Source organism: Triplophysa dalaica, chromosome 9 (genome assembly GCF_015846415.1).
Source record: "Triplophysa dalaica isolate WHDGS20190420 chromosome 9, ASM1584641v1, whole genome shotgun sequence".
In the NCBI taxonomy this organism is placed as follows: Eukaryota; Metazoa; Chordata; class Actinopteri; order Cypriniformes; family Nemacheilidae; genus Triplophysa; species Triplophysa dalaica.
The window spans coordinates 14,579,367-14,599,506 of NC_079550.1; the positions used below are offsets into that span (position 1 = coordinate 14,579,367).

The following is a 20,140-nucleotide window of genomic DNA, read 5'->3' on the forward strand; positions in this document are numbered from 1 at the left end:
CTCATCATTGGTTGTAGAGTGTCCCGATTCCCAGCATCCTCCCCTTTAAGGTTTATCCACATGTTTATAATTTGAGATTTCCTCTTTTTCAAAGGTCTTTGGCAAGTGTTGTTCATTTGAAAGGGATACTTTTCCGACTTTGCCAAGTCGGAGGGCCTCTGTGTTCACTTTTCAGGCTGCTGAGATCATCGAGTCAGTCGGCTCGGACACTTTTAAAATAACTTTGATGTGAATTCGCAGATTGCTTTCTTGTTCAGGGGAAACCGACAAAACACAGCAGGAATGAAAATAGAAGCCGGCGCATTCATAGTCTCATGATATTTGTAGGAATTGATTCGTGTGGAGGGACGGATTTATCTCACACGCAGGGAAACCGTGCGGTTTTCGCTCACATTCCTTGCTTAAGGTCATAAATAATGCATTTGTCTTGGAGACGAGGCGTTATAAATAGGACGTGTCAAAAATCGCGGGTTCCTTAAATGTATGGCAGCTCACCAGCACCGAGAGGCTCTCTTTTTAATTTAGCTTCCCGCAGGATAACCAACTGACGCCTCTCAGCGAGGTCCTGTATTTCAACAAGGCCGCAATAGCCCCAGAGCTGGGTTTCCAGTCTCGGCTGGCTTTTGGAGAACAGAGTGTACCATCAGCAAACTCGCGTCCCGGCCAAGCCTCATCCGTCAAAGCCAGGGTGAGGAGCGAGCGGGCGGGCGGCAGGCGAGAGAGAGGAAGCTCCCAGATAAACATACCGCAGCGCCTAAACTCCTAATCACTCCGCGCTTCCGTTTGTAGCCTCTATAATTAGAAGGCACTCTTTTCCATGTATTCCCAGTTGACGCAAATGCTTCTTGTGGCTTGGCACCTCATTTGGGGCGTGGGTTACTTTATGGCCAGGCCGTAACTTGGTTTAGTCTTCTGATACAGCATAAATAGCTAACCGCTGTCTAATTCACTGGCCGACTGTGTTTTTCTTTCTCGTAGGCGCAATCTCGGCGGGACCCTTCCTTCGCCCACCGCATCGCTTCCCCCTCGCTTCCTGTCCTGCCGCTCGCTTAGATGACAAAGCCTCACCTTGAGCAGATGTTAATTTCGAGTGTCAAATCTAAAACGCAACATGGGTAAAAATAGAGTGGATGAGCTCATCCAGGACGTCCTTTGTCATCCTATTTTTCGCACACGTCGGCAGGCGTTTCTTCTGATCTTCCTACAAGCTTTTCAGATTTGTCAGACCACCCAATAAAGACGCAACTGAAACCCCTCTGTTTTAAAGATCCAACATCGGAAAATCGCTAATTATTGTCATGTTAAATTACAGCAGGCAGATTGCTAGGCAGATGCTAAATCCATTTTAATCCCAGTCTCGAAGAAAGTTTCCAAAGCAGCAGTGACCTGACTTTCATGTGTGTGGAAAAAATAGCCTATAGTCCCGTCACACTGCTTTTAGGAATAAGTGTGTGGAGTTGCGTTTTCACGGAGGTTAGATTTGGTTTTTTTCTGGTGCGGTTTAGTAAACGTGTTGTTTACAGTAAGAACTTCTACTTTGTGTAGTTTTTCTGACTTCAAAGAAAGTGGGAAAATGAGAGGCTGTGTCATCAGAGGTTCCACTTGGGTTCTCCTGCGGTTGTGTTTAAAACGGATCCGCGTACTCTCCGGCCCTGACAGCTGGAGGAAGATCTCGGCATGTAGTTAATTCTAGAGCACAAATTGCAGTGGAAATGCTATGGAACATGTTTGCCCTTTACAACCCTGTAAACGTGTCTCATTAAATGTTTAGTTCTTGAAGGCAGCCACGGTGCCATCTTTTTGCAACTTATGTTCTTCTCGGTCAAGTTTAAGTCCGGAGTTGTTTTTTGGGGAATGACACAAGCCAGATGCAACAGAAGCACCAGGTGTTCTAACCACAAGTCAAAGTTGGGACAGATTTTGAAAGCTCAGATTTATCACATTTGATTGCTCATCAAGTTTCGATAATGATTTGAAACATAAGTTGTTTTTTTCTCTCTTTCAGGTATGTTGCTGGTGACTGCAGACACACTTGGCCACGACTTCCATGTTTTTCAAATCTTGACTCACCCATGGGCGTCCTCCCAGAGCGCAGTTCACCATCTGTACACTCTTCACAGAGGAGAGACTGAAGCTAAGGTAAATCTGTAGAGGGTGTGCACGTGACTTTCCCACGAGAACACCACGTGAACACCATTTTAACACGGCAAAACACGCTCCCTTGAGTGGGAAATTTCTCGGTGAAATGGCTGCTTACAATGATATGTTGCGTGGAATAGCGTTTCCTGATAGTGTCCGATAGCACCTGGTTCCTTTGTAAGTCGTAAGGATCACGTCGAGTCCAACTGCTTTTAATTTCATCAAATAATTGCATGTTTTAGTCCAGGTTTCTTTGTTCTAGTCCGTGTTTTATCACTCATTGGAACGTATCCTGGCACTCATGTCATTCCAAATCTTTGTGACTTTCTTTCTTCTAAGAACAATAAAGATGATATTTTGAAGAACTTTGGTAAAGAAACGACATTGACCCTCATTGGCCTCCATTGTATGGACAACCACTGAGACATTTCTCAAAATATCTTCTTTTGTGTTTCACAGAATAAAGAGCCATAGACAGGTTTTAAATGACATGAAGGTGAATAAATGATATCATCATTTTTATACTTGGATGAACTATCCCTATAGTTTACAAATAACCCGTACCTCATGTTTTATGGTGTGACCACAAAAAAGTAGAAAACAAACACAATTATTTTATATTATTTATATTTATCATATACATTTGCGTAATGTATTTTCATTGTTCTTCTTCTTTTAAATGTTTGTGTGCCATAGGACACATTTCTCAACTACCCTTATTATTTCGTCAATGCCACACTGTCTGGTATACTGAAAACTTCATTACACATACACATACTGAAACACAAACTCACATCCTCTAAATGGCGGCTATATCAATAAAAAACTTGGATTTGCAAGTAATGCATGGACAGTGTGGGATATGAATCACACTTCAAAGCTCACACACACACACATGTAAACGCGTGCTTTGTGGGGAGTTATAGGGATGAAATATTGCCTTTCCGGGCTCTTTTAATCATTAGCATAATCATTTAAAGTCTTTGTGGGCCACCCACAACTGTTTACGGTTGCCTCCACTTGTACGTCTCTGGAAATTTGCAATTCAAACATGCTTTTCATCGTCCGTGAATCCCTGCGTGTTATCTAAATACTGTCAAGAGACATGTACCATCGAGCTTCACACAGAGGAGAACACGGCGCTTCTCTGCCGGTTCTGCTGTATGTAGACCAGCATTTATTTTGCAGGTGTAAGTGCAGGTAAAGCATGAAAGTAACCCCCAAGGTTTTTTCTGCAAGACCTAGTTGCTATTCAAATGTCTGCCAACTAATGGGTAAGAACATCAGGGCTTGTTTTTGTGTAATGAGATCTTTCACCCCCAGCTCAAAACAATATTACGTGGTTCCATGTGTAATATTTCTGCTCTTGGCAGTTGGTCTTTTGTAATTTTCCGTGGTCGCCGAATCCAGTCTTCTACACTCTGGAATCCAATGTCCTGATGTAGTTCGTGTTGTCAATGTGTTTTCAATCACTAGGACTGTTCAAGAAAAGTTGCTAAAAATACCTCAGACAGATGTTGAGAGCTTAGATTGTGCTCCTGACTGGAGTTTTTACTGTTGCACCTCAGGGTCAAGCTTCAAGCTTATAACACCTAGGATATCTTGGGACGTGAGGTCGTAGTCAGGGGACATTCTCACTGCGCTGTCGTGGTTCAACATCAGCTCCTGGACTTTTCTTTAGTCATTGTTAATAGACCGTTGGTAGTGCCGAAGAGCTTCTTTAATTTTGTCGTTCTAGCTCAGCGTTATAAATCCAGAAGCAACTTTTAAACACACTAAATTTCGATTTTTTTATTTGGAACGTGAGCAAGATATATGCTTTCAGTTGTGTACTTTCAAACCCGGCCCATTAGCCTAAATTTAAAATACAATTGAGACCGTTTTCTCATAACATAACAAGGTGTAGTGTGTCTAAACCTCTGATTTTTTCATATCCGTTTTTTTCCTTTAGGAATGATCTTAGTAGTCATTTTTAAAAGTTAATAGCCGTCTAGAAGAGTAGACGGCATGTTTTATTTCTATAATTATTGTTCGGGTTGAATAGTTAAAGGGGACATCTGAGGACATGGTCTGGTCATTTGCATCTGCCAAGGCTTGGTAATCTATCTGGGCGCTTTAAAGTTTAATTTACTTAACTTGTGATCTATTAGACGATTGCACAAATCAGTTTGGGAATTAAATCCAGTGATTTCGTTTTCTTCTTTCCCAAATGCTGTTTCATCTGTTTAGCCTTGCAGCTGCTCCACCACAATATCTTCTCTAGTTGGCAAATTGTAAGGTTTTATTTGCTTAACTTAAACTAATATTTATCCCGAAAGGGCTTAGACCCTTACTTGCTCAGCTAGTGTCATGTTTGGAAACGCACACAAACCTGCTCTCTGCTCCGCTTCCTAGAACTTACGCTCGCACCGTCCCACTGACACTTTCTGTCACAGCCTGCTTTCTAAAAGCATGCCAGACATATTTGTCCCTTTTAAATCCTTTTTACATGACAAATATTAACACTTCATTCAAATGAACACTGTTTTAATATTTTATGTGCATTTAAATGTGCTGTGTAACTCGGTTAAGCAAAGTCAGGTGTTGTCTGTAGGCAACACTTGTAGTTTTCAACTTGCATTGCCCTTTCTACATTACGTTAGTGATGTATTAAAGGAAAAGTTCACACAAATATAGAAATTCCGAATTAAAGTTAATTCATCCTCACATTGTACAAAACCAGTATATGATCCTTTCTTCTGGAACACAAAAGAACATATTTTGAGAAATGTCCATGCAATTGAAGTCAAAGGGGTCTAATTTTGCATGGTTACAATTCTTTTTTCTGCAGAACACAAAATAAGATATATATAAAAAAACAAAGTCAAACAGGTCTGAATTAACACTTCTTATTCCAAAATTGCATTTGTCCCTTTGCCCTTCAAGTGGATTCCACGCCGGGTCAAATATGCTGAACTGCAAGCAGTGTTCTTGCCTGTGGGTGACATTCAAAGTTCTTAATTCTGCTCCTTTTGTTGAGGCGTCATTACCTTACCCAGCACCTCCAGGCATGGCAGAGAGCGTGTAAAACATTCTCATTTCGCCTTCTCTGTGAGCACGGGGCCGAGGTGGCCCGCAGCTCCTCTGAGATGGAAGAGGTGGTTAATGTGTCACCGGCTCATGCCAGGTTTGCTGCCTGGCCATGCGTTGGCTTTGATCTGGCATTGTAAACAGCTCAAACTGCAGAAAGCAAGCACCCTCCGAGACGCATTATCTTTAGCAGAACAAATAAAAGAGACGATAATGCCTCGTGGGCGGACGCAGGTACCCGGCCTTATCTGGCTGTGCTTGTTCTGACTACCAGGAACGACCTCAGTGTGCGTGAAGGTAAATAACTCGCTGCTGATGGCCGGCGTTGCCCGAGGCCGTACACAGTTTTAGATGTTCGGAGCAGCACATGACTGACCAAATAGCTCATTTGATTTGTTGCCCCTCTTGTGTCTGGTTAACTATTTTAAAGTACTGCTTTGGTCACCTGAAAAAATGCACTAACAGAGCTGTAAAATGAAACAATGGAATGGCATTGCTAGGTCACTGGTCCTGAGTCATCGCTGATCTCTTGATTGGCATCTTCACCGTAAGACTGATGTGAGACAGATAGAGCAGAATGGCCTAAAATCAGACGGATCGCCAGACAGATGCATTCCAGAAACTGATGGCTATCCATAAAAGTGTTGTAGAAGAGCATTAGGTGTGTCTTGCCGATGACAGAGCAAGTAGGGTAAGGACAAGTGTAAAATTGCTGGAAATTTCTCTTGAGGAAGGAGGTTCACACAGGACATGGTCTTGTGTTTAAACATATTGCTAGATTTTCAAAATTTAAAGGGATACTCCACCCAAAAAAAAAAATTCTGTCATCCTTAACTGGACCTCAAGTTGTTCCTAACATTTCTTTGTTCTGATGAACACAAATAAAGATATTTGGAAATAGATATACGTGACATTTCTGAGACATAATAGACTACCATAGTAGTTTTTGAAGAATGTAGGAAAGCAAATAGTTCTAGGGCACCCTTGACTACCATTTTTTTCTACTATGGTACATTTAAATATATGCATTTTGGAAGATGCTTTTATCCAAAGTGACTATTTTTGCATTTGTTTCTAAGTATGTGTAATCCTTGGGATCATACCCATGACCTTGCCGTTGCTAACGCCATGCTCTTACCACTGAGCTACAGGAAAACTTGGCAGTCCGTGATGTCAAAAAGTTGCTTTCCAAATATCTTTCTTTGTGTATCTTTCCTGCCAGTAACTTAAATCTTTTGATCAGCGTCAACACCTTGGCGTGATTCATTCCTTTCGGTCTTCCCGTGACACACTTTTGAGAGATTTTATCTATGCCTCTTAACTAGAAACTCTTATGTCACTTACAAGTTAAAATACATGAAATACCAATTGCCACATAAGGCAGTCTTAAATTGTGAAAGGCATTGCTTTAAAGTATTGTATAGAATACAAGCCTCTTCTTTCAGATTCAAATTATAAATCAAATCGATGACAGGCTGTTGTAAACAATCAAAGCTAAACCCCACAATGTGTTGAGCGTGTCCTGTTTGTTCTCCTAGGTGCAGGACATCTGTTTCAGCCATGACTGCCGTTGGGTGGTGATCAGTACTCTTCGTGGCACCTCGCACGTCTTTCCCATTAATCCGTACGGTGGAGCGCCATGCGCCCGCACCCACATGTTTCCACGCGTGGTCAATCGCATGAGCCGCTTCCAGAAGAGCGCTGGGCTGGAGGAGATCGAGCAGGAGCTGAGCAGTAAACAGGGCGGCAGGTGTAGCCCCATTCCTGGACTTTCTAGTAGCCCGTCTGGATCACCGCTACATGGTGAGCAAACACATGCTGTTTTGAGAAAATAAGTGGTGTGTATTGTGACAGGTTTTACCAAGACATCTCAATCTTATATTAGGATGCTACAGGGATCGTGCTCATTTAAAAAAATACTGTCATATGCACATTCTCTCTCTCTCTTTCCCTCTGTCTCTGAATACATACACGTCTCTGTATATATACAGCCGTGGAAAAAATTAAGAGACCATTCCAAATTGTCTTTTAATGAGCTTTTCTAGATGTATTGTGGCCATTCCAGTCCAGTGTCTGTTAAATTTCAACAAAATCAAACCTCAGGAGTGACATCAAACAGCAATGTGAAAGACAACATGACAAGTCAAATGAAAACTGTGATACAAATCCAGGTTTACACATGTAAAAACTTTTGCTAAAAACATGTACAAATATTACTATTCCTTAAAAAAAGAATATTAACTAAAATTTAATAATAATACAATTTTTTTTACACTGTATTTGAGGTCTGTAAAAATACAGAGCAGCTTTTGTGTTTTTTTGACCTATTTCTCCAGTTTTTATTTTCTGCCAATAAATGCAAATGGGAACAATATTTTTGTTTGAGATTTAGGGGAAAATTGTTAGAAGTTGGCAGAATAAATCCAAAAATAGAAAAATATAAATAATAACATCTGAAAACAATTTATAAAAGGTCTCTTAATTTTTTTCCATGGGTATATGTACAGTTCAGAAGTTTAGGGTCACTTGAATATTTTTTTTTCATGATTTAAGAAAATGAAACAATTTGAATTCGAAGACATACGGAAGAAATTATTAATATAAATTATGTAGAGAAAAATGTCATTTATATATAACATTATTGTGTTATAATTTTTTGTTTTGCAATAAGAAAACTATGTAAAAAGCTTTGAAATTAGATCACTAGGACTAAACAATAAAAATGCAGCCAATAATGGTCTAGAATAGATGGGAGCTGTTGTTTAAAATTTAAGCAAATTCTAGGCAAAGGTGGTCTACTTTAAATATGTTAAAACAATGTAGTTTTTAACTAACAAATAATTTCCATTAGTACATTTGTGTCTTTCCGTCATTTTAATGAGAAGTAAATAAGTGACCCTAAATGTTTCTGGCCATTTAGGGGTTAATGAAGTCACCCCAGCAGACCTTGTGGTTTTGCCCATTCACCTATGTCACAATACCGTGTGATGTTTGTCAAACACTGTCCCTGGCTGCAAACATACTCACACTGACCACATCTGACCGTACGTACACGCACACACACACTTCTCATGTCTGTGCTGATTTCCACAGGAGCTGGCTTGCCGGTCAGTGATGTTTGTTTATCAGCACTCCTCAGTCCACAAAACAGAGGTCTTCTGATAAATCAATAGCCTGACCTGTACCTGTTGCTTATATACACACTGGAGGCTTCAGTCAGTCATGGGGTGTTTACAAAACTTCACAAGTTCAACAGAGGCTCACTTACTCTGTCACTCAAAGTCATTTGTCAAAGTACACCACACTGACCACTTTTACACAGACAACAATAATCCGATATTAACACGATTAGGACAATACTCTGTTTAAGAATGGACCATGTAAACAGAGCTTTTTGATTAGCTTAATCCGTTTAAACTCATATTTTAGTTGCAGTATCGAAGTGCGATATAGACATGTACACAGCTTAATCGCACTATTACCGGCGCGTACGAACTTTCGCGGCACTTTGCGACAGGTTACACACACGCACGGCAGTAGACAGCCATTTCGTTTTACGCCAAACAACATGGCTTCAAGCAAGAAAGCACATTTTTGGTCTGAACGGAATACAAGAAAGATGCCAACAATTCTAGAAAATAAAAATGAAAAGCAAAAAGTGTATGTGGTACCATGGCGAAGACGAACTGTTTGTTGATGGATGAAATTATGGAGGGAACGTCGAACGGCATCGCTTAGGGACGTTATAACGTATGCCATTAATCAAACTATGTAGTGTAACATGTAAAACGGAAACATGAAAGGAATATTCTTAAAGCAACTCATGTAAACACCTTTATAGTAATATTAGCCTACTCAGAATAAGGCAAATCATTTGATAACTGATGTAAACGTGGATGCTGTGTCTAAGCCAACATTACATTACTTGTCTTTGGTAAAAATCAATTTTAAATATAATAAAAACGATTGTTTTTGGGTGCTAAAAATTTATTTTTTATAGTTGAACTTCTTGTGACTTGACACCTTGTATTTAAAAAGTGCTTTCATACGCTATTTATGACGCTATAAAAGTAAGATGTGACTCAGCGCCCAAAGATGTTTGTTTGACACATAGACCAGTGGAAACTGAATGCTGCAGATGTACTATAAAATAATTTTGTTTGGGGGTGTGAACTGCCCCTCGGTTTAGTTAATCTGATCATTTGCGATTTAATTTGATTTAGTTAACGGGCAATATTAATGTCATTCTTAATCATTTGACTCATCTTTTTTGTGCCTGTCTAACAAAAATCTATAAAGTTTTGTCTGTTTCCACTTTGAGCCGAGCAAGGCTGTGACATCACAGTGCCGGAATGCACAGCGTTTGGTGTAGGGCCGGTTACCAGCAGCCGTGAAAGTGGGCCTCTGAAGCCCTGTCGTAAATCAGACTCACTTTTCAAAGCCCGGCATTAGAAGCACCTGTCAACAATTAGTCCTATCAGCTTTAGCCCGCTGAGCCACGGTGACAACGGGGTTCTGAGGTGACATTTTTTGGACTGGGAACAGGACGGGAAAGTCGAAGAAACAGCAGGCCACAGTGGCGTGCAGTTTATGTGTCTTGAAGGCAACCTTTGACCATCCGGATTTTATAACCTCAAGGATTATTCCTAAATTTCTTAAACTTGTAGATGGAAGGTTAGGAGGATGTGGCTTCGAAATTAAGATGAAATGCTATGGAGTGAGTGAGTGAGTGAGTGAGTGAGTGAGTCAGCGAAAAGTGGCATCCACTTACTTCAAAATTTTCCCTAACTAATAATTTTTTAGTAACTATATAACTTGGTTTAATTACCTTGTTTTTATTTATGAATTATTTTTTATGATTGTTTACAACTACTATCACTTGCTTTTAATATGAAACTCATAATAGGAATAACAACTGAACAATAGGACTTGAACATTTAAGAATGTTTGTGAATTGCACACAATCTGTAATTCCTTATTCTTCATTCACACTCTTAAACTTGATTTTCTAAAAATCATAATGAAGACAGAATTTCAACAGTTCAAAACAAATCCTTTCTAGGAAACATTTTGCGGCATAAATAAGTTTTTTTTGTTGTTTGTTGCAATTCTGAATCCTTTTCCACAAATTTTGCTGCAGAGATTAGATACGAGACACAAAACTTTCCGCTTGCTTTTCCGTTTGTTTTGTACAATTTGGGGAGTGTGAAAGGAGGCGGCAGGAATAAATGATGGATAACCGAAGCTGCCGTGCACTAGCCACAACAGTGGACCCGCGATTGTCTCCTGTGACAACTCATTGATTTAAGGAAGGAACTAGAACCGTACACATCCTTCAAACCTGGCACTCTGTAAAAATAGAAACTTCTGTCCCAGTTTAAGTGAGGATTTTTTCTATTTTAGAGAGCACATTCCCCTGCCTTTGGTTCATTGTTAGATAATTCGACAGGACCTTCTTTGTTCAGTCCTAACAGAAAGTGTTAGTAACACTTGGTGCTATTTTTGGTAAATTGTTCTGTATGTATAGACTACCTATAAAGTGCATGAAAGCTGGAGCTAAATCATTTTTTTAGGCGTCACTTGTTCTATGGCTTCCTTTCATTCTGGGCTAGCTTTGTTTAAGACATACTCCGTCGCTTTTGGTCGACGTTTAGCTTGTTGTTGGCTGTGTGCGAGGATGTGAGAAGTGCAATGGAAAGCTGGTTCTTTCTCCTGCGGTGGTCACCATTAACTTCCTTGCTACAGTACATAAAATCTATTATAAGTTGTTACAACTTTGTGATCTTTTTGTGGATTTTATAAACAAGGCGCAACAGGAAACAATTAAATCACTGTTATTGAATGAAGGATAAAAGGATGCTTCCTTTGAGTCATTTAATGTCAATGCACAGCTTGCTTGTGTCTAACACTCATTTTATCAGTAACGTCTTGTTTGTGTCATCCATCATTGTAAAGTAAAACACAGACAAACATAGATGCTTTTATAAAGCAGATGACACAATATTTAGAGCAAAGCGATGTGGAAATTTCAGCGCCGTGGCTTCGAAACTCGACGCCAATTTATTCTGCACGCCATCCAACATGGGAAACTCTGCTTTTGCAGCCAAATCCGTACAGTTGCGTGAAGGGTGTTACACAGTTTTGTTCATTTTTTGTGTTAAATGTTCAAGGCAGATATTAAACAAATTTTCTTGTGTGATCTAGCAGTTGTTGTCTTGTCAGAGATGTGGCTTTATAGCACTATAGAAGTCCTCAGTTTGTGTCACACTCGGTGTGTCCTGTACTGAATCATTTACAATCAACAAATCACTTTTGTTTACTTCTGTGTGTTTGTGTGTGTGTTGGACATCTAGCCAGATGAGCAGATCTGATCTGGACAGGCAGGGCCGGCAAACACACTGTCTGTAATCACAGTCTGCCTCCTCCCCGGTTTGTGCCGCACACACTCTCAAATTCCATCTTAGGAACACCTAGTCAACGTACTGCAACACCCTGACTACTAAAGATAAAGCGGAGCTCCGCTCACCAAAAAACAAGTCTACAATCAGCCGGGGATCAAAGAGCCGCTCTTGTTTTAACATACCACAGCCTGGCATCATTCATCCTAAAGATTTATTATTCTGGTTACTGTTTTACTTGTGAACGCAGTACCTTTCCAGGCCTCTGTGTGGCGCTATGTTCTCAGATTTTTCTCGCAGCCCACTATTAAATGGGACTTCCTTATTCCACACCACTGACAGAGAGGGAAAATACTTAAGGCTGAATCATGCACACTACCTTCTTCTGTCTTGATATGAATCTAATTCAGCAGAAGGGCTGGAAGTTAGTCTATAATTTGTTCTGAGTTGTATGAATGGCCTCCTCTTAAAAGCAAACGCTAGTGTTCACTTCCGGACCCTCCCTTAAAGATGCATGGTTTTTATCATTTGTCTGACAAGATTTTTTTTAGTAGCAGTAGTGGTTATAGTAGTAATAATAATTATAATCATTATTATTATTGTTGTTGTTGTTAAAATAGCTTTTAAAAATGGTCAATAATCTTTATCAAGTGATTATTTATTTAATAATTAAATTATATTGTATTGTATTATATTAGTAATAACACTGAAGAGGGTTAAATGATAATAATAATAATAGTAATAGTAATAAAACACCAGCAGCAATGAAAAAAAAATATTATTCTTAGTTAATAAATAAATAATTATTTTTTATTAAAACAATGTGATATGTGATTCTTTTTATTTGTATTATGTCCACGTAATGTTGTTCTACCCCTGGCACAGTGGTTATAAACATCCATTGAGGTTGTGCTTCTGTTTGGCCTGGGTGGCCTGGTATGTTTCTTTTGTGGGTCTCGCTCTCATGTGAAAACTTTTCGAGTGGGCTGGTGCGTCTTTATTAGACAAGAGTGAGCCACGATGATACACTGCCCTTTCCCACTGTGAGGAAATGTGATTTTGACACTTCTCATGACCTAAGTCCTTGTACTGTCCCACACTGAATCTGTACCATGATGCAACTCAGCATTCCCCTTCTCCATACCAGCAGAAGTCTGATATGATTCTGTGCATATTTAGTTCAAAATTAATACTTGAATAGTGTTTCAGTAATATATTATTTAAAGCTTGTACAACCAAAACCGCAAGAGCCACTTTTAATTTTAAGGTTTGCAAACAGATGGATTGTGTTACTTTATGGCCAGAAAAGCTGGTGGATATGCAGGTTTTTGTAGAAATAACACAATTGTGACTTGTGTTAAATGTCTTATTGTAGTCAAAACCACCTTTGTTTTTAGATTTTGGCAGATCTGCCGGATAGATGTTGAAGTTGGACACTGGATATTTTAATGTTAGAAAATAGTCATTGGTCCAGGCAGGTTAAAATTATCACTTTGGCATGTGTTTGGAAACATAATAGAGCAATTAAGTTCTAGGAAAATGTGATTAGTTTAACGTTCTGGTTCTTGGAACAATGTTTTAAATAATTATTGAAGGAAACCTCATTTGTCAATGCGGGTTAACACGTTTGAGACACATGAACAGGGCATTTTGCTCCGTTTTCTTTTTATTTGGTTGCTGTGGTACTGTGCTGTAGTCATACTGCTCTTACAGTCTAAACCAATGTTTGTTACTTACTAAATCATATTAACATTAATAGAGTAAATTCAGGTTGACTAAGACACTTTTCAACATTATACCTATAGATGTTCATATTGAGATACTGTATACCAGTCTGTGAAAACCAGCTTCATTTTATGTGATTTACTGTTTCTACTTAAAATATAATGTTGATATCTTAAATATTGACTGAGTAATGTCAAAGATTGAAATCATAGGAATGAAATCAATTTTGAAATCAGTTTTGATGCTCATCATCTCATTTTTGGACTAAAGCGTGCTTAAACCACATATATGGGTCACATATATAATTTTATATATACAGTGTAAAATGCATTATTGTAAATAAAATATTATTTGCATTTTTATTCTTACATTATTGTTAGTGAAATTCAGCCGAAAGATGATATATTCTAGTATATACTACCCTTTACAATGTCTCTTATATGTTATTATCCCCCATGTTCTGTACAATAGTCTTTTATTTTAAATGATTATTTTAGATTCTTTAAGACTGTAAATCTTATTATATTGTATTGTTATTGTGTTGAATGTCTGTACTAGAAGCTTCCAACACCAAAGAAAATTCCTTGTGTATGCAGCACACTTGGCTATAAAGCTCTTCTGATTCTGATTCAGAAAAATCTGAAAGATTTAAACCCATATTTACCAATATCGCCAGCAGCATGGTGCTTTGAATTGAACTTGTTCTGTAAAACATGCCTGTTTTGTGGATGGAGCAGCATAGGGTTTCATTCAGACGTCTGTGAAATGACACTGCAGCGTTCATGACTGGGAGCAGAGAATATGGTCCTCACTTACCCATAAGTACATTGACATGATCGAATTACGTGCTCCTGATCAGAGCCACATGCTGAGGTGCATTGATTGAGTCTGCAAATGCCTTCCTGTTCATCTTCTCATGCGCCGCTCGCAAAGTCTGCTCGTCTGAGGTGAAACATCCAGAGCTTCCTCATCACACACACACACACACACACACACACACACGCAGTGGCCTTGCAAACAAACATGCTCACATATGGTTTCAGTAAGGATGTTATCGGAGTCAAAGAAGAGTGTAGATTCCCACTGTCACCAAGGTGCTTCTCTGATGAGCTGTAAATGTTGACTTGTTGTAAAATATTGGATCGGATTTCAGACAGCCTCATAGCGGGCACATTTGAACACACTTTAATAAATGATGTGCCTGAATGCCTTTAGTGCTTTTTCTGCCGCTGTACCGCATTGTGCGATCAGGCAATTATTTATGTCATGATGTAATGACTTGTAATCAGATGGCAACTGCAATGAAACCAGTATATGGAATGAGGCAAATAGAAAACATACCAGTTTTAATGTGGTCTGAAGTCTGCCGTCGTTACAGTCACACGGTGCAGAGTCTGGTAATAGTCAGGAAGTTTCATATAATGTTTCTTCTCATTAAAGCGGATGGCGTACATCAGGAAGAGAGCGTATTGCAACCCCAAAACTTTGCAGGGGAAAAAACCCTCCGCTGTCACTTTAAAAGCGCTCTCATTCACCCCTGGTTGGGGAAAAATGGTGGTTTGTAATTTTCTCATAAGCTGGTTTGACCCCACCAAGAGCCTGAAAATAGCAGCGAGGAGATGATGCTGTGAAAGAGGCAAACGCACTTCACCAGACACGGCTACTGATGGCTTTTCCACCGATGTATCATTCTTCTGAAAACAGTAAATCTTGTAAAGTTTCTTTTCTTTGCAGCATCTGCGTTTTATAATGGTTCTTTTAATTTGTTTTCACTGCGTCCACCGGGATTGCTTTTATCCGGCGTTTTTTGGCCTCTTCTTTTTCTTTCCTTTTTTCCCATTGCACTTGTAGCGCTCCTCCTATAAAAGTGTGTGTTTTATAAATGATAGCTTTGGGAATTGGCGTAGACCTGACATGACAACGGCGTCCCCCTGAGTGCGGCGGTACCATCATTGTTCCTTCTCCTCTTCACCGTTCCCTCCTCCCCTCCCTTTTTAATCCCTGCCTCCTGTGAACTACTCTCGGTGTGTCTGGGAAACCTGGTCGAGCACAGAACGGATGAATGGATGAAACCGAATATATCAAAGTATTCCCCGTTTGGGAAAACACAAGTTTTCTAGGAATGCAAGTCTTCCTGGAGATGTTCTGTCAGAATTGAGGCCTGGCACTTTCTCAATGTTTGACACCGGAGTTGAGAACCAAGAACCGGTTCTGAATAAAAAATTTGTATTAAAAATATCATCACATAATTTCCATGATTTTCTGTTAATATTTCCTTGTTCGACTGATTCAGTAGACTGAAGTACGCTTTAAAAAAAACAGTTTGTTTCTACGCACAAAACTAGTCTTGATTCCTCAACAAATCATTATTAACTGTTTCTGTCACATATTTATATTTATAAAATATGATTATAAATCAGTTTACATCATTTATAAATCAATTAAAGCGGCATTCCATAACTTTTGCCTCTTTGTCGCCATCTCTGTTTGATACATAAAATTGCAGCATAGTTTTCATACGGATGAAAATATGTCTACTTTACGTTGCTTATAAAAAGTGACATTTCCCAATGCAACCCCACAGCTCAAATTATAAATATTTATTATTGTGAATCAGAGTTAGGAGACAGTTTTGAACACTGATTTTTTTTAAATTCATCAGTAACAGTTTTTTGTCTTTACTTAAACCAAAAATGGGTTACAGATTGCAGCTTTAAAGAAACAATTCACCCGAAAAATAAAATTGGTCATCATCTACTCAGCCTTGAATTGTTCCAAATCTGCATACATTTTTTTGTTCCGATGAACACAGAGAAAGATATTTGGAAGAATGCTTGTAACCAGTTCTTGGCCACAGTTGACTCCCATAGTAGGAAAAATTTAAATGGCAGTCAAAAGAGTTTGCTTTCCTACATTCTTCAAAACTTATTTTGTGTTCGAAAGAACAAAAAAATGTATAAAGCAATTTTTCCTACTCTGGTAGTCAGTGGTGGCCCAGAACTGTTCGGTTACAAGCACTCTTCCAAATATCTTTCTCTGTGTTCATCAGAACCAAAAAAGTGTACAAATTTGAGTAAATTAAGAAAGAATATTTGTATTAACTGTTTCTTTAAAGCAGTTATTTCTTATTTTATTTCATTATTTTGCTGTATTGTTTTAATATTTGTTTTAAATATGTATAGTTAATGCCTTTATAGATTGCATTCATGATGCCTCTGACATATAAAAAAAATGTAAATATGTTTTTTTCTCTGGCAGTAGAATGATACAGTAGCTTTTTTCCTTAAATTTACAGAAAGAATCATTAATGGCGACATTAGGCAAACAGAATGAGAATCATTCAATTCTCTACCGTTCCCATTCGATAATTAGAAAAGCCAGTTGGCAGCACATTGGCGACGGTCAAGATTACTATTGCAATTCAGGTCAATGTTTATGTGATTTAAAAAGCGCTGGTGGTTTTCGTATATCTGCGTTTTGACTTTTTCTGCGAAACGTCCAAATCGTCTTTAAACAAATGGACAACTTTACATTTAGATGGATGGGTTGTGTTCATTGCTTTATTCGATGCAAATAGAACAGCTTGGGAGAGAAAAACAAGATATCAGTGACAGGGAGCCCAGGTCTGTGCCATTAGAAGAAAATGCAAATGGGGCGGAGTGAGCTTGAACAGAGGGGTCAGGTGACAGGGTGACCCAGCTGTCCCCTTGGAGTTAAACATGCGAAGGCTATGGATTAACATTGATAGATCTTCTTTCCATTGGCTTGTCGTGTATCACTGCGCTGGCCATCACACATGAGTCATTAATCAAATGACGGATACAAAGGCAGCGTCGATTTGACTGGCCAGGCGCCTTGCCTCTCTCTGACGTGCCAAATTCGGGGCTTTCCGCCAGGCCCTGCCACATTCGGGTTTCGTCATTCCGCGCCTGAGTTTCACATCACCCGCAGTGTCCGAACAGCGTCCGAGCGGCATCCGAGTGAGGCGTCTGCTCGTCGAGAAATTTAATCTCGGCCGCCGTAATGCCGTTTGCGAACGTTTACCGGGTCAAGGATTTAGTGGGGGTTAAAAAGTGCAGACCAAGAGAGTGTGTCCTTCTTAGAAAGATGCTAAATTCATTAAGATTTTTCTTCCTCTACTTCTCGTCTTTGTCCGTCAGAAGCACCATTATGGGTTTTCAGGCTGCTTCCTGTTCAAATTCCTTTTTTTTTCGGCCGCTCTCGCACACAAAAGGTGGCTGCGCTTGGGGTGTAGTGGTTTTGAAATGTGAAGGGCTCTTGAGATCCGGGCCCCGTGTGGAATGGCTCAGGGGTTTGTGTAATGTCTCCAGCCAAAGCAAGCCTTTATCGAGGGCCATGAGGCCTAAATGGCCTCTCTTTGGTTAAGCACAAAGACAGCGTTTCTCGGTATTAGAGAGAGACAGAGAGGCTGGCTAATGATCTAAAACCCCTACAACACTGTGGCACGGCTGCACTCAGTGCTTTTGCCCTCAGATAATCATTGTTTTGTGTCTCAGGTATTTCTGCAACCTTCTGAATACCCTCTTCCCTGTGATATTACAATGGAAGCAAGGAAAATGTTCACAGAGATTATTTCGTAGGGCCAAAAATTGTGTGTTGAAAGGAAAAAGAATAATGGAGTTAGAAAAACAAAAAGCAGTACTTATTATTTCTGTGTGTTGAGTGTGCGTAGCATGTGCACTATATGGATTTTGGGGTTTCGCGTTCTGAAAGTAAATCCAAGTTCGGATCTAAGATCTTTATCTGATGATGGATAAACAGTCGTGTTTGTTTCTCTCAAAAAAAAGCAATTTATTACATTGAATGTATCTGTGCTTTCCTGAAACCTCTATATTTCGTAACCATTTTTTTTTTGCCATAAATCCTTATGATTAGTCATCCTTTAGGTTTTGTCACTAGGTTTCCGAAATATCTAACCAATATTAAAGTATTAAAAAAAGATTAAAAAGTGCATGTCATTTTTGACAACACAGTATTTATAAAAAAAACAGTAGTTTTTTCCATTTTCTGAAAAACATCGAATTTGGACATCCAAGGCTTCACAAAAACAGCGACGACATGCATGCGTGTTATAACCTTTATTGTTGACTAAACACCGTTTTTATTTAAATACTGAGAAATACCCTACATAGATTTTTTAAAGTCTGTATAAAAATAATAATTTGACTGTATTAATGTCTTACTTTTCTCTATTCTTTTGCAGCCAAACTTACCAGTCAAGAATCCTATAACAACTTCACCAACAACAACATGGGTAACCCACGTCTGTCTCCGCTGCCCAGTTTGACCGTCGTGCTTCCTCTGGCTCAGATCAAACAGCCAATGACCTTGGGCACCATCACCAAACGTACCGGGTGAGTGTTTTTTTTTTACACACCCTGGATCACTTCAAAGTGACCTGACGCAGACCACAGTTCATTTTAATAGCACTATTTGCAATACAAATCGTTATTTTAAACTATAAATATTGTACTGTTTTCTAAATAATACCGGAACTCCTATTTATTTATTTGTTTACTACTCAACAGAATGAGCACAGAAATAAATTCCTCGATACGCGAAGGCAGGTGATCTGTGCAGGTTTGAAACTGGAAAGACCTGCTGCCTTCATTCTTACTGCCACTGTATTCTGCCCATTGTCTCTTACACATTGTTCAAAACAATAAGATATAATCCCTCTATTAAGGACTATTAATATTACAGCCGTTGCGGACGAAAGCGTTCATCCATGTCTCATTTGCGGGAACAGTGTTGGATATTGAAACGCACTGGATTTTGCATGAACTCTTGACTTGCGCCGGACTTAAGTGCCATCAAACCGTCATTTGCCAGATGATTGCCTGAATTTACACAAACATGCAAACCTGGTTTCACCCGCATATGGAACTTCGCTGTACGCGGTCCAATTATTCCAAAGCCAGATGCATTACATTTACTGGACGTAGCATGCGGTCTCTATGTAACATGAAGACGGCGGTAAAGACTGGTTGTCGTATCAATGACTGCAGTGGGCATTTACATACTGACTAAACATAATTATGACTTATTCCAATTGTTTATTTTTATTTAAATACAAAGTTTGAATAGGAAATTCGCTAACGAAACACTGGAAGGTCGGGTCATTGACTTCCAATGGGCAGATGTGATAGATGCCCTGGTTCTCGTTGTCACGGTTGTTGTCATTTTCACAGTCTTGTTTTAGAACGTTGTGAATCAAAAGTGTCTTAAGCGCCTCAAAAGTCCATCAGTTTGGAGTCTGAATCATTCAAAGCGCTTATTGACTTGATTCCTGGGCTTGAAAACCTCACATGCTCTAAGTCCCAGTTCTGCTCGCATGCTGAACCCAAGACTGCGTGTTTCACGCTGACATGTCGGACGTCAGAGTGGTCTTCTGTCCTCACGTTGCAGTCCCAGTTCAACCCTGATTTATCTCTGAGTCTGTCTTTCCTCCGTTAGCTGAGGCTAGCATATGCCGTGGCTGATGAGAGAAGGCCTACGTTGCGCTCTGTCGTCTATGTATGTCAGCTATTTTCCTCTACCCTCCTGTCTTTGCTCATATCCTCCTTGCCCGTCAACATGCCCCGAAAACTCTGCCATTCCCCAGCCACAGCTCTGAGTGCTGTTGATCTGAGGGTAGACGGCCTGGCCACCACCTGGGAGGCCTCCCACCTTACAAACAGAGCGTCTGTATTAATGCAATTGGACGTTTGGCGTTGCAGCTGAATCAGACTGCCAGCGTGATGTGGGGAATGCATTTTACCTGCGTGTGAGCTACATTTTGTTAAATT

At 39.6% G+C, this 20,140-nt stretch overlaps 1 protein-coding gene across 3 annotated transcripts in view; it reads left to right on the forward strand.

Annotated features, from left to right (window-relative positions):
- Nucleotides 1-20,140, forward strand: part of bcas3 (BCAS3 microtubule associated cell migration factor) — a 196,549-nt gene that overhangs the window by 40,509 nt on the left and 135,900 nt on the right. For all 3 annotated transcript variants that reach the window (XM_056757181.1, XM_056757183.1, XM_056757184.1), the window contains exons 14-16: nucleotides 2,006-2,139; nucleotides 6,747-7,011; nucleotides 18,556-18,706. In XM_056757181.1, the coding sequence (XP_056613159.1) occupies nucleotides 2,006-2,139; nucleotides 6,747-7,011; nucleotides 18,556-18,706 (550 nt within the window). The remainder of the gene's footprint in view (nucleotides 1-2,005; nucleotides 2,140-6,746; nucleotides 7,012-18,555; nucleotides 18,707-20,140) is intronic.